The sequence below is a fragment of the Poecilia formosa genome, unplaced genomic scaffold (assembly GCF_000485575.1).
Source record: "Poecilia formosa unplaced genomic scaffold, Poecilia_formosa-5.1.2 Scaffold48, whole genome shotgun sequence".
Lineage (NCBI taxonomy): Eukaryota > Metazoa > Chordata > Actinopteri > Cyprinodontiformes > Poeciliidae > Poecilia > Poecilia formosa.
The window spans coordinates 326,516-339,570 of NW_006799987.1; the positions used below are offsets into that span (position 1 = coordinate 326,516).

The 13,055-nt window shown below is 40.6% G+C and overlaps 2 protein-coding genes across 6 annotated transcripts in view; both read right to left on the bottom strand.

The window, feature by feature from the left end:
- Window positions 1-678: 678 nt before the first annotated feature.
- Window positions 679-6,910, bottom strand: LOC103138213 (uncharacterized). Of its 2 annotated transcripts, none has more exons than XM_007552324.2 (9): window positions 6,511-6,910; window positions 5,186-5,429; window positions 4,288-4,349; window positions 4,039-4,189; window positions 3,697-3,815; window positions 2,552-2,732; window positions 2,391-2,474; window positions 2,215-2,310; window positions 679-1,078 (listed from the first exon to the last, which is right to left on the bottom strand). In XM_007552324.2, the coding sequence occupies exons 1-9, from the start codon at window positions 6,675-6,677 to the stop codon at window positions 782-784; spliced, it is 1,401 nt and encodes a 466-aa protein (XP_007552386.1). In that variant the 5' UTR covers window positions 6,678-6,910; the 3' UTR covers window positions 679-781. The 2 variants fall into 2 exon arrangements, with proteins under 2 accessions (XP_007552386.1, XP_007552385.1); XM_007552323.2 differs by having other exon boundaries at window positions 4,288-4,352.
- A 2,697-nt stretch (window positions 6,911-9,607) lies between these two features.
- The window catches only part of prdm10 (PR domain containing 10), a 16,508-nt gene continuing 13,060 nt past the window's right edge, over window positions 9,608-13,055 (bottom strand). For 3 of the 4 annotated variants that reach the window (XM_007552326.2, XM_007552325.2, XM_016671648.1), the window contains 7 exons: window positions 12,715-12,915; window positions 12,498-12,635; window positions 11,990-12,160; window positions 10,643-10,780; window positions 10,398-10,572; window positions 10,218-10,315; window positions 9,857-10,045 (listed from right to left, as the gene is read on the bottom strand). In XM_007552326.2, the coding sequence (XP_007552388.1) occupies window positions 9,857-10,045; window positions 10,218-10,315; window positions 10,398-10,572; window positions 10,643-10,780; window positions 11,990-12,160; window positions 12,498-12,635; window positions 12,715-12,915 (1,110 nt within the window). Of the gene's footprint in view, window positions 10,046-10,217; window positions 10,316-10,397; window positions 10,573-10,642; window positions 10,781-11,989; window positions 12,161-12,497; window positions 12,636-12,714; window positions 12,916-13,055 lie in introns of all 4 variants that reach the window. The other variant, XM_016671649.1, reaches the window with a different exon arrangement.

A 13,055-nucleotide genomic window follows, 5' to 3' on the forward strand; every position in this document is an offset into this window, starting at 1 on the left:
ACTTTTTGAGCACCGTCTCTAAATTGCTTGCCTCTGCAGATTCCTTGCATTCAGGAACTACAACATGAGCAATTTGTGAGTCAGAGGAGCAACATTCCTCTCAAAATTCAGACTCCAAATGGGTGAAAAAGTGACCAGGTTTCCAAAAATCTTTTGAAAGTTTGATGAATTGATGGGAAAAAAAACTTTAAAATGATACAAGAAACACATATTTGAAGTAATAAATAATTTAATGCATTTATTTTTACATAAATCTCAAACTGCTGCAAGCAAGAACCATAAAATACAGAGTTAAGCTCGACTAATTAATTAAAAGAATATCATAAACTGCTTAGAGTTGCGTCATGAATAAAGATATTTTCTCACTTTTTATGAGGAAAATGTGCTGAAAATATTTTTCTTTAAAACTTTCTCAGCTTGAAACTCATTCTGTGTTTTTAGAGCAAATCAGTAAATAGCATTTTCTTTTTTAAAATTGGAAGAAAGATGTGCTTTTAAAAAGAATTAGTCAAATCTTTTTCACTTTTAGTCTTGAAGAAATGCTGAGCTGTGCATCGTTGTAACATCTGGTGTAAGTCTGCCCCCTAGTGTTCAAAATATTGAACTGTCATCACTGAAGCTGATATACACAAGCTGCATCCTGTACAAAGAAAGCAACATAAAAATAAATACTTAATTCAGAGGCAGCCAGCAGATGATCAACATCTGCAAAACATTTTATAAATTAAAGCAGTTCTGATTATAAAACATGAGTTACAATGAATCTTCCAGGTAAATAAAATCATTTCTTTTTTCCAGGTTTGGGTAAGCATCCCATCGTGGAGGAGAACTTGAGGGCCGACCTCTCGCGCAGCGATAAATGGGAGTATTTCTTCGTTTCTATGGGGGTTGAAGTCCTCAGAGGCAAATCCACGTTATGAAGGGGGTTCAGCAGGGAGGGAACCACATTGGTTCTGTTAGCAGCAGCGAGCGGCCCGACAGGTTCGTCCTGATGGTCTATTCCAAGTCCCTCCAGGTGGGTCTTAAAGGTGGCAGTCTGCTGCTCCAGAGAGCTGAAATTCTCCTGAACTTTGTCAAACTGCAGGAAGAAATGAGTTTAAATAACAGGGTTTCTTCTGCAACTCAAATTTAAGACTTTTTAAGACCATTATGATTCAAATTTAAGATCTGTATCATGTCAGAAATGCACAAAGGAAGATGCCTTAACCCCTGTAGTGCTTGTTGGTACAGAATGAATGTAGCAACAAAACTGCTCCAGTGGTGGAGAAGCGTGCTGGAAATTTGCACTTAAACTTTGACAGACACAATAAGCGAGCTAACTAGCAGTAGAGTTTCGCCTCCGTCTTTAAATTTTAATGGCAGTTTGCATCCATTACTGTTGCACTGCTGCCATCTGTTGGATCCTAAAACTTCTTCCTCAAATTCTCCTAATGAGCCCAGTATTTAAAAAAAAAAAAAAAACTTCTTCCCTTTTCCTTCATTACTATTAAGTGAGCAACCACATTCTCAAATTTCAATTCCCTATTAAAACCTATTTCCATATTCAGTAATCTTCTTTGAAGCTAGCTAGCTTGCTTGTTTTAGCTAGCTATCTAATTTTTAGCAAGCTAGTTTTTCTCCTAACTTCATTTCCACTGCATATATATTTGCAGGGTATATTGGGTATATTAGCAGTTAGCCCACTGCTGACAAATTAGCACACAAACCATGATAGACACAGAAAAGCTACCTTGCAAGCTAGTTAGTTGGCTTGTCTTAGCTAGGTTTCTCCCTCCATTTCCACTGTATATATAGCTGCCAATATACCTTCGCAAGCTAGCAAGCATATGTTAGCAGCTAACATTGTATGGGTTGGCAGCAGAAGTGATCCAATGCCAAAAACATTGTCTAGCCAACTAGTGATAAATTTGCACTTAAACCATACGGACACTCACTTTTTTAGCTGGCTAGCTAGTTTTTCTCCTCTCTCTGTTTCCATTGCATTTATAGCTGTTAATATGCCATTGATATTAAGCCTGCCTGACAGAAATATCTCACGAGAAAAAAAGCTTTATACAACATACGAGATTAATCTGGGACCACAAAATCTAGAATTTGGGAATAATGTATTCAAAGCAAACTTAGCTTTTTAAAAAAAAATAAATTAAGATGTTTTAATGATGCTCTGGCACCCTGAATAAATCTAATCATCTTTTCTTTCAAAGTTTAAGGTACCTGTTCGATGTTGGACTGAAGCAAAAGCTCGGGCCAGACGGACTCGCAGCCGCAGTTCACTTTGGTGTTGATGTGAGCGTGACTCCAGGTTAGCTCCTGAGGAAGCAAAACAAAATACTTTCAGCCAAAAAAATAGAAAACATCAAAGACTTGTTGTGTTGGGAGGAAAGTTGCACCTGTAGGAGCTGTGTGCAGCCTTTCAGGTGAGCCTGACAGGACTGCAGTTTGGTCCGGTACTGAGCCAACACTGACACCAAGCTCTGGGACACAAAGTGACAAGATAATTAACGATAAAATGTTAATTATTGTTAATTAAGCAGCAGTCTGTGCTGCTTACCTCAGCGTCTTCCTGAACCAAAGTCAGGTCTCTGCTGCCCAGGCTGTCCTTTTTGGTGAGCGTCACTCCAGCGTGGAGCTCCTCCAGCTGGGTCCAGAGCCCGTCCAGACCCTGCAGCAAGTCCTCAACGCTGGACTCAAAGTCCCTCTGGACCTGGACCAGAACCTGGAGGGATGCCGTCCTGTGAGAGGGGAACGATTCTCAATCATTCACATAATGAAAGTGTTTTTCTTTATGATTTGACATGCTTTGTTTAATACTTTGGAGCTTTGTTTTGTTTTTAATTCCTTTTAGATTATTTTTATATTGTTGAACCTTTTTTTCCCCACATTTTTTAAGTGTTCCTCAGATGCTTGACTCTGCAGATTGCTTGCTTTCAGCAACCAGACAACGCGAGCAACTTGTGGGTTGCAGGAGCATTATTCCTCTGAAAATTCAGACTCCAAATGAGTGAAAAGGGGACCAGGTTTAAAAAAACCTTAAGAAAGTTTGATGAATTAATAAAATAAACACTTTAAAGGACCACAGGAAACAAAAAATTATAGGAACAAATAATTTAACAATATAGTAATAATAATACGTTTTACTTATAATGATTATTTCATTATTTATCATTTATAATGATTAATTATGCTTTTTTATTTGCTTTCTTTATTTTGTTATTATCTTGCGACTATAAAGTCGGCTCCCATTGCTGAATAAACTATAAAATTGACCCATAAACCTAGCGGCCATTATTACTTCCGTAAACAGAGCGCTGCTGGGTGACGTCAGCGTTCTTCTACTGCGCGTGCGGGTAGCTTTGGGGACAAAAACGTTAATGTAGAAGTGGAGGCGCGCACACAGAAAAACGTCTGATTTCAGCCAAAAATTGGACATGTTGTCTGAGCAGGAGTTGAAATTTCGAGAATTAATCTGATTTTACATTTAAAGAAATATATTTAAAATGTTGAAAGCATTAGCTTTAGCTAGCTTGAGCTAAAGTTTATGCTAATCTAACCATTTTCTGGTGTCTCGTGCACACTAACACGTCGTCATTTGTATTTATTTTGGATCAATAAATATGGTTATTTAATTTGAACGGTTACATTGTTTACTTATATACTTGGCTAACTCCCTGTGTGGCCGGGCTCGGTGGTACTGACCTCTGCTGCAGGTAGGCGCAGAGCAGCTTCAGTTTGTCCGTTAGCGCGGAGCCTCGGCCCGCCTCCTCCAGCATCGCCTCCGGGCCAAAGTTCACCTTCTCCAGGGTGACAGCCACCGCCTGCAGGGACAGGATTCAGATGAAGACGCTTTTTTTATTCAGAATACAAAACAGCGGCAGTTCTGTTCTGCCTGAGGCTAAAAACAGGGGGGGAAATCTGTGTAATCCTGAGAGGAACATGTCTTCCCTTTTCATATTTCCAAGCTGAATACTTCAAACCGATCCGTGATTAAAAACACAAATGTTGCCTGAGGCGTCGGTGTCGCTTGGTTCTCTGTCTCACCTGCAGCCTGGAGCGGAGAGCCTCAATGTGGGACACTGCGGGGTCCTGCAGCGGCTCCTGGAGCACACACAGCAGCAGACTGTCCGTCAGGGCCCGGGTCAGAGGAACCGAGACCTGCGGGGTGCAAACCGGGGGCGGCCCGGAGAGCGGGCTGCAGTTTAAAGGAAATGGAAATACAAAAATAATTATTATTTTACACAACTGGTGGTAAATGAAGCTAGAAATGAATCTAAAATATTAAAACTTCACCATGAATTAAGATGTTTGCTGATTTCAGGCTCAACCAGCTGCTGTTTCTTCTGTGGAGGTTCCTGCTGAAAACATATCAGCTTCGTAAGTGTGCTTCAAAGCACACTTTGAAGAACTTTGAATTAGGTTTAATTAGGTTCATGAAATTAGGTTTTCATGAACCTAATTTTTTTAGGTTCATGAAAACCTAAAAAAAATAGGTTTTCATGGTTTGGAAAGTGCTTAATTTCTGTATAAAGTCCTTGAAAGTGCAGAGTTTTATAATAAAGTTGATTAAAAGCCTAAATTAGGAAAACGTTTACAGTTACACAGATTTTTTGTTTGCTGTCTGAAGTTAAATCAGAGTAGAAATTATTTATATTTACTAAATGCTACAAAACTTAACGGAACATCTTTGTAGAGTTTTGTTTGTTAAATTTTGCAGAAGCCTTCAAAAGTTTCAAAAGTTTTTGACTTTAGAAAAATGTCTTAGTTTGAAAAGTTGAATAATCAAGCTCTGAAATTTCCAAAATTTTCTAGAAAATTTCTGAAATTAACTTTAAAATGTTTAAGATTCTAGCAATTTTTTTAGCTTTTCAAGCTCAGAGAATTTTCTTGTTTTGTTGAGATATTGTCTGAGACTAATCTAAAAAATGTTGGCGTAAATTTACTCCTCTTTTTTTATCAACAACGCCCCTAAATACATCATATAAATTATACCTTAAAATAGTGAATTGAAAATGTCTTCCTAAGTTCATTTTTAACTCCAAGGTGTGATGGAAAAGTTAGAAAACTTTCCATTAGAGTTCTTGAAATTGCTTGAATTTCAACGTGTAAAAAGTGTAAAAACATTTATAGAATGAGCAAATTAAATGTTTAAAACCAGTAAATATGACTGTGTTTCTTCAGCTTTGCTCACCCGGTTCGGTTCTGGCTGCAGGCAGCCTTTCAGGGCGTAAATAGCTCCAGCCAGAACTGCCCACAGTAAACACAGTAAGAGCAGCCTGCAGCACGCGTCCTGCTGCGGCAGAGTGGGGCCCGGCAGCGCCTCCAGCTGGCAGGCAAACCACACTGCAGCCACCGGGGCGAAGCAGCAGACAGTTTTCAGAGTCCGGGACCAAAACCTTCCTCCGGGCTGAGCTTCACTTAGGATCTTTATTAAACTGGAAAGGAGAAATACAGGAATAACTGGATAAATGCAAATAAAATTAATAGAAGTTGTTAGAAAAAAGGAAGATATTTGCCTTGAAACTTTAACAAAGCAGATGAAACGTACGAACGCCCTTAAACTTAAGTACAGCTTTTTATTATTATTTTTTGTAAAAGAGACACACAGTTTAATTTTTTTTATCTGTTATTGGTAGTGGTTTTAGTGTGAACAATATTGCTCTGCATCTTGGGTGCAACAGTGTTAGAAGCGCCAAACATAAAATAATAAAAAAAAAAAATCAAGCACTATTGAAGGATTTTAAAGGACGGTTTTCAAACTTTGGAGATAAAAACATTTCAAACATCTCTCAAATTTTCTAGAAAAACAGAAATTTCCTAGATTTTTTTTTTAGAAAATTTCTCAAGAGTTCTCAAAAGAATTCAATTTTTTTTTTTAGATCAATCAAAATTTTTGAGTTTCAGCATTTTTTATTTTATTTTATCTTTTATACACTTTGATATAAATTCCACTTAGTGCCAAAATGCAGAGAAAGTCACATGAAGCACAAGCCTTGACCTTTGTCCTGGTAGAAAAGTCTGGAGTTTTCACTAAAAACATGGATGCTTTCATCACTGATGTTTATAAAATGATTAAATCCATCAGGAATTATATGAAAACTGAGAACTTAAGTCAGGATATTTCCTTGAGCATGTGACAGACTGGCAGTGCCAGATCGTCCTGGCCAGATTATGGCCTTTCATTCAGAAAACACTGATTTGGTGTTTTCTGTAGTTCGTTACTGGGAGTGGTTCCAGCTATTCTGGTGAACTGGGATGACTTTTACTCTCCCCAGTTTGTATATATGATGTACGAACCTGGAGCAAGGTGAATTTTAATTTCTCGGGTTTAACTCGGAGGAAGTGGGCCACACGATGAACTTGAAATCAAATCCGAACTGTTTCTTAAAATGAGTGACAAGCTGTCAAACGTTAAACAAACGAGGATCCACCTGTTAAGAGCTGCTGGATGTTGACAGATTTCTGAAACATTCCTAGTCGCAGTGAAACATTTCTGGTTGTTTGAACGCGGGTCACCTGTTGAGAGTCCTCCATTGTTGCTGGTTGTCTGTTGCTGCTCCCTTGCCATCCTCCCTCTGCTCCCTCATTGGTTTACTGGTCCACTCCCAGCCTCCCGTCCCCTCCAGTCCAGCTGCCCTCTGACCCTTGGGGTGAGATGGTGGTTGAATCTGCGGCCAAGCCATCTGCTGTTTTAATGTCCACCGGTTTAAAACATGATTCGACTGAGCGAGCCAGTTGAACAGGCCCGACTGGAGGATTTGTTTTGGTGTTTTACTCCCTTCACTGCATTCCAGCCAGACAGGAATGTGTTAAAAGGATCGGAGTGGAGAGTGAGCCCAACTCCACCCAGAAACAGTTTCTGACTCACAAACTACTCAACCAACTGTAGCCCCGGAGATCTAAAGGTGTTTCACGCTGGTTGTTTTTAGGCACTAATCTATGGAGTGCCATTAGGAACAGTAATCAGAATTGAAAAACTTTCATATAAAGTACTGAGAATTCTTAAAAAATTCTAGAAAGCTCTAACGACATCATAGAGAGGGTACATTTATTGATTTTAAACTGAAGGAGGATTTTTTTTAGAATCTTAATGCCTTAATATCTCTTTGCTGTGACAATTTTCATACTTAAATGTAGCTTTAAACATAAAACAACATGTTCATGTGTTTTATGTTTCTTGTGAGCTTAGATAAGTTGCCTAGAGCAGTGTTTCCCAACCCTGGTCCTCAAGGCACACTGCCCTGCATGTTTTAGATGTTTCCCTGCTTTAACACACCACATTTAAATGATTGCAGTTCAGAAAAAAGCTTGTTAATCAGCCATCAATTGAAATAATGTGTGTTGAAGCAGCGAAATACCTAAAACATGTAGGACAGTGTGCCTTGAGGACCAGGGTTGAAAAACACTGGCCTAGAGTGTTTAAAATATAAATAATATACTCTTTCTCATTTAACTCCAGCTAGGCTAATGCAGCATTGCATTGCAGGAATCCAAACTGTATTTTCAGCCTTAAATTTAACATAAGTCCTGATTTCTAGCACCAAGAAAGTAGTACAGCAACATTGCCTCCAGGCTCTGGTTTTAGTAGTTCCTCCATAAGTTAATGGGTTTACCTGCCATCAATCACAAAACATCCACATCTTATATTATTTAAATAAATTTTGACCAAAAATTGTAGATTTTAATATTCTATCATCAACTTGGGGAGGAAAATCTTGTAATTTGTACCCATGTCCTGAACTACAGTTGTGTGAAGGTCTGAAAACTGCAGTTTGTCTTGTTTCCCCACTGATGGATGCAGTTTTCACTAACGAACAGCAGGTGGCAGCAGACCTGTTTCTGACGTCATCACACCAAGAAACACGGAGAAATTTAATTTTAAATTAAAGAAAAAATAATTAAGTATTGCATGTTATATTTATTAAATACTATCATGCTGATGTTTGTTTAAATCGTGATCCATCTGGTTGGTTTTTGGAGCTATAGTGGAAGCTGGAAAGAGTAGAAACGTGTCAGCAATTTGTTAGCTTTAGCAAAGCTATTACAGCGTTGCATTATGGGTAATCAAACGTTATTTTAAACATTAAATCTAACATTTTCCCTCGTTTCTATAACCCAGTTATCCAGTATGTTTTAGCTAGAGTCGCAGGGAAGCCTGCCGGATCTATTTTGGTTTTTAAAATGTGTTGGCACCGTGAGTCATATGGGTATGTCTGCGAAAGAGATGCCGGCGAGCGAGAATAGCAACTCATACTTACCTGGCAGGGGAGATACCATGATCATGAAGGTGGTTCACCCAGGGTGAGGCTCAGCCATTGCACTCCGGTTGTGCTGACCCCTGCGAATTCCCCAAATGTGGGAATCTCGACTGCATAATTTCTGGTAGTGGGGGACTGCGTTCGCGCTCTCCCCTGATTCACTGTTAAAGGAAAAATATAATAGTATAATACATCAAGCGTGGAATTACTCGGAGGTCCTGTTTGAGATTAATTGCTTGGTCTGGATACGTCCTAAATTATCAGGTTCCTTCTACATTTCATTATAATTTTATGGTTTTTATTATTTACAATCATTCTTGTATTGATTAATTCTGTAATATTTTCTTTTCCTTTTAAACTGAATCTATCAAGAATATCTGACAAATTTTTATTAAGTGTTTTTTTAGTTTACATCTCATTGATATTCACTGACGTATGGAGTCATGCTGCCATCTAGCGTTTAAAATTAGAATTACACTGTGAATGAGATTCCCATTCACAAAATGCTGTTTTTATTAAAGCAGAAATAGATTATTTAAGCTCTTTTTAGGTGCTGCAGCCATGTCTAAATAACTGAAACTGTTTTAATGTAATAATAAAAATAATAGCTTTTTTGTTTAAGTCATTAAAATAAATAGCAGGAGGAATTACATATTACTATTGGGAGGAGAGAGGACAAAAAGGCAAAATGTGATTACAAAATTGGAGAGTATTATGTATTTTCCAGGCACATAGAACCATTTTAACTCACTCACTGTTACCTTCAGTTGTTATAAAAATGCCATAAATATTAAACATATCTCACTAAGAAATTTGACTAGAAATTGGGTCTCTGTCTCTTTAAGAAGCTCCTGCTCTTCGTAAGAGACTCCGCCTTCAGGAAGTAGTCACGACAATGCTTGATTATATAAAAAATGCCCTGTCTGGAAAATACATAATAAAGCCCCTTTAATCAACATTAAGCAATTAAATGTACATTTTCATGACCTTTAACCTAAATCAGCCACAGACTAAAAGATTAAAACGGAACGATTTTGAAGAGCAACGCATGAACCGTGTTTGTTTTTCCAACATTTTATTATAAAAAACTGATGACAAAGACAACAGATTCCGATCGTAAAATATCTCAGACGATCCAGCTGGCAAACAAAAACCGTCAGGAGAGGAAACTGATGGGAGAAAATTCACAAAAATCAACAACACTGTGCGGTAACATCCAACAGACGACACGTCCCTGCATGATTGTAACATCTCTAACCGGGTTTTCACGTCATTCACGAATAAAATCCTAATATTTATGTAACATAAACCTGGATTAAAACAGAGGTTCACTTCATTTATTTTTATTTTTTTTTAAATCCAGAAAGTACAACTCAGTTTAATTTTCCAGTGCATGATGTCTGAAGTAGTGTGTTTTCCCCCGTCGTCGTCATCGTCACCTGTGTTTTCAGTCCTAAATGGAAACTTTGTTTAAATGTCCTGATAAAGTTCTGGCAGCAGCTCATTAACATTCAGACACATAAAACTGTGCTGGGAGCGTTTCGCTTCCTATAAACAGATCCACGCCGCGACTCTTCAGTTAGACCAGCAGAAACGCCCAGAGGTCACGGCTTGGTGATGTGGACTTCGCCGGTGCCACTGCCGTTGGTCGTGGTGGTGATGATGTACTGCGTGGCGGCCTGCTGGGTGGCAGGCGGGGGATCCAGCTGGTCGGTCTGGGTCTGGGTCGCGCTCTGAGGAGCCGCCTGCTTCGTCTCCAGGTCAGCCTGACCATCAGAGATGACGAAGTGCGCCTGAGAGACAAATAAAAAAAAATTCAGCTCCATAAATTAAGTTTTATTATAAATTACAAATAAAGCTGCCACCATGTGGAAAGTCGCATGCGGTCGTCAAGGAAACGATAGTTTAGTCAGTTTGTCATAGGATGTGTGTGTTCTGGTAGATTCGGTTTGACTGGGGACTCACCGTCTTCACCTGGCTGCTGTTGACCCCAGACGCGGGCGTGCCTGGCTCTGCGATCACGTACTGTGCATGAGGTAGCGCCATCATCTGGATCTCCGACGCTGGAACAGTTTGGGGTTGACTTTTTATTCTCATGGATCCAAAGAGAAGGAGAGGAAGAGCTGTGCATTTAGAGTCACTCACAGTAGCCTCTGTAGTTCCAGTTTCCAGGGATGTAGGCGTGCTGCACCGCCCCCTGCTGCTGGGAGGTGGTGGTCTGCAGGGCGTGACCTTGAGCCAGAGTGACGGGGGTCAGCTGGGCGGGGCTCAGCTCCTGATTGGGCTGCTGGGAGGCGGGGCTTAGAGGCTGACTGTTTCCCTGGAGGGACGCTCAACGTAAACCAATGGAGACGTATAATCGTGCTGCAGGATGAGGTCTAGTTATTTACCTGCGTGGCGGCTTGAGCGGCGCCGGAGGACTCCGACACCTGGATGTGTTGCACCTGGATGGAGTGCTGGCTGTAGCCGTGGGGGTCGTGCAGCTGGTTCACATCGACTGTCTGGGCCTGGGAGTGAGGCGAGGAGGCCTGCAGACGCAGAGAAGCACAACTCCTTCATCAATCTCATCAAATCTACCACACTTTTAGGATTCAAAGGTGGCATATTACGCTTCCTTAGACAGCTTAAGACAGGTACAAAACGTTCATTACATTTTTTAGCATGAAATTATTCTTAGTTAATGAGATTCTAGTCTGCTCTGTTCTGCCTATTTGAACTCCTCTGACCAAAGAACGTGTCTTTTCCAGCAGAAAAGACACGTGCTGGAGTTCAGTTTGGGTTGCTAGGTAACGGCCTGAATTCCACAGGGGTTGCTAGGTAACTGCTCATTTGTGACGCTACATTCTGGAGGTTTTTGAAACTGCTCATTTTTCAGACACCAAAAAACATTTACTTATTGCCATAAACAGCCAGGTGTTTGTCTTTTTCTGTTTGTTTTTAGAAGAAACAAACAGCTTGTTTTTAGAAGCAGTTGAAACCCAAAAGATGTACAAAAATGTGTAAAATGTGACTTTTTCATAATATGTTCCTGTTAGTGAAACAAAGAAATACTGGAAATTAAAAAAGAAAATTCTCACAGCTCAGCCATAACATTCTGATGTACAACTAATAGAAGGAATGATTGATACAAAAGCCACTTTTTGAAAATATTTTCTGTCATTTGTAAATATTTTTTTTATAAAGTCAGAAACAGTATCTTACGGAGCCCTCCACGGGACATGGGGAATTTTTTTTCTTTTGCGTTCCCTCCCAATAATCTACTGATAGTTCATGCGGCATAATTGATACTGTAAACCTTTCTTACGGTGGTCGCCGTACTTTCTGCTTTAACACAAAATTATATAAGGTTTTTCCATTAATGTTAATATCTCGTTGTGAAATATCAGAGGTTTTATATCTTTTTCTTTAGTATAGAAAGGCACAACAAACCTATGATATAAACTTTCCATAAGTAGGAAAGAAATAAAATACATCCAAACTATTTGGACTATTTCTGAGTTATTATCACGGGTAATCAGTCATCTGTCTCTGTTGTGTTCGTCTGAATGGTTTAAAGGGCTGCTTTCAGTGCCGTTCCATCTGAGCCTTAACAGACGTAAACATGCAGTAAATTGATCGATTTTCAATCAGTTTTCTGCACCAAAGCATTAATAATAATAAACAGGTTTTATTATTATCTGGTATAATAAAAAATGTATTTCTGTTTTTATTCATGGCCTGGCTGGTTGTCTTCTTACCGGCGCAACCTGGACGACCTGCAGCTGGATGTGCTGCGGCTGCGCCAGGCCGCCGCCTGCCTGGGACACTGGGATGTACTGGATCCGCTGGTAGTCTCCCTGGGAGGTCCGGTAGTCTGTGGTCAGCGTCTGGGAGAGCTCCGTCATGGCCTGGGTCAGCAGGTCGGTGGTCTGACGCAAAAAAGCAAAACATTTGACCCAAGAATCCAGGAAAGAAATCAGAGTGAAGAGAAATGTTCTGATTTTTTTTCATTTAGTCTGAAAGATCCAGTCAGTTAGTTCATCAGTGAATGAATGAATCTGTTCACTCATCCATCCATCCATCCATCCATCCATCCATCCATCCATCCATCCATCATCCATCCATCATCCATCCATCCATCCATCCATCCATCCATCCATCCATCATCCATCCATCCATCTGTTTGAGTGTTTATCTCCTCTGGATGAATGGTAAACGTTTATTCTCTGCGTTCAGTGAGTCTTTCTGAGGAGCGTTCCTTCTCACCACCACAGCCTCTGCCGTTGCACCATCGGCGGTGATGACTGCCGGAGCGACCACCGCCGTGGTCAGAGGAGAGTGGATGGTGTTGGCCAACTGGGCGAACTCCGGATGCTTCTTCCTGATGTGCTGCACCATCTTAGTCTGGAAAAAAAATAAAGTTGTTTTGTTAGAAATCCCTGCTTCTTAGTGAGGAGACGACCTGGCTGATGAACCTGCTCACCTTGCTGCTGTATTGCTTGGCGCAGTGTGGGCAGCAGACCGGCGCGGTTGCTATGGTCCCGGTCAGCTGGGTATGGGTGCTCAGCATCGGGTCCGGCTCCCCGGGAGCAGCCGGGCGCAGCTTTCGGATGCTGGGCGGTAACTCCGCCCCCGGGTGGTTCTTCAGGATGTGAGCTTTCCTTTTACTGGCGCTCTTATACACCTGCAGAGAAAAAACCCGTCAATAAACGGCAGAATGGAAGGAGAGACAGGAAGCTCAGGTGGTGGCAGCAGGTGGTGGCAGCAGGTGGTGGCAGCTGGTGGTGGCAGCTGGTGGTGGCAGCTGGTGGTGGCAGCTGGTGG

Coding starts and splice junctions, on each gene's coding strand:
- LOC103138213 (XM_007552323.2), bottom strand. CDS start 6,677: ATGGCTTGGCCGCAGATTCAACCACCATCTCACCCCAAGGGTCAGAGG. Junction 4,190..4,287: donor AGCAAACATCTTAATTCATG/GTGAAGTTTTAA, acceptor TTTAAACTGCAG/CCCGCTCTCCGGGCCGCCCC. Junction 1,079..2,214: donor TTCAGTCCAACATCGAACAG/GTACCTTAAACT, acceptor TTCTTCCTGCAG/TTTGACAAAGTTCAGGAGAA.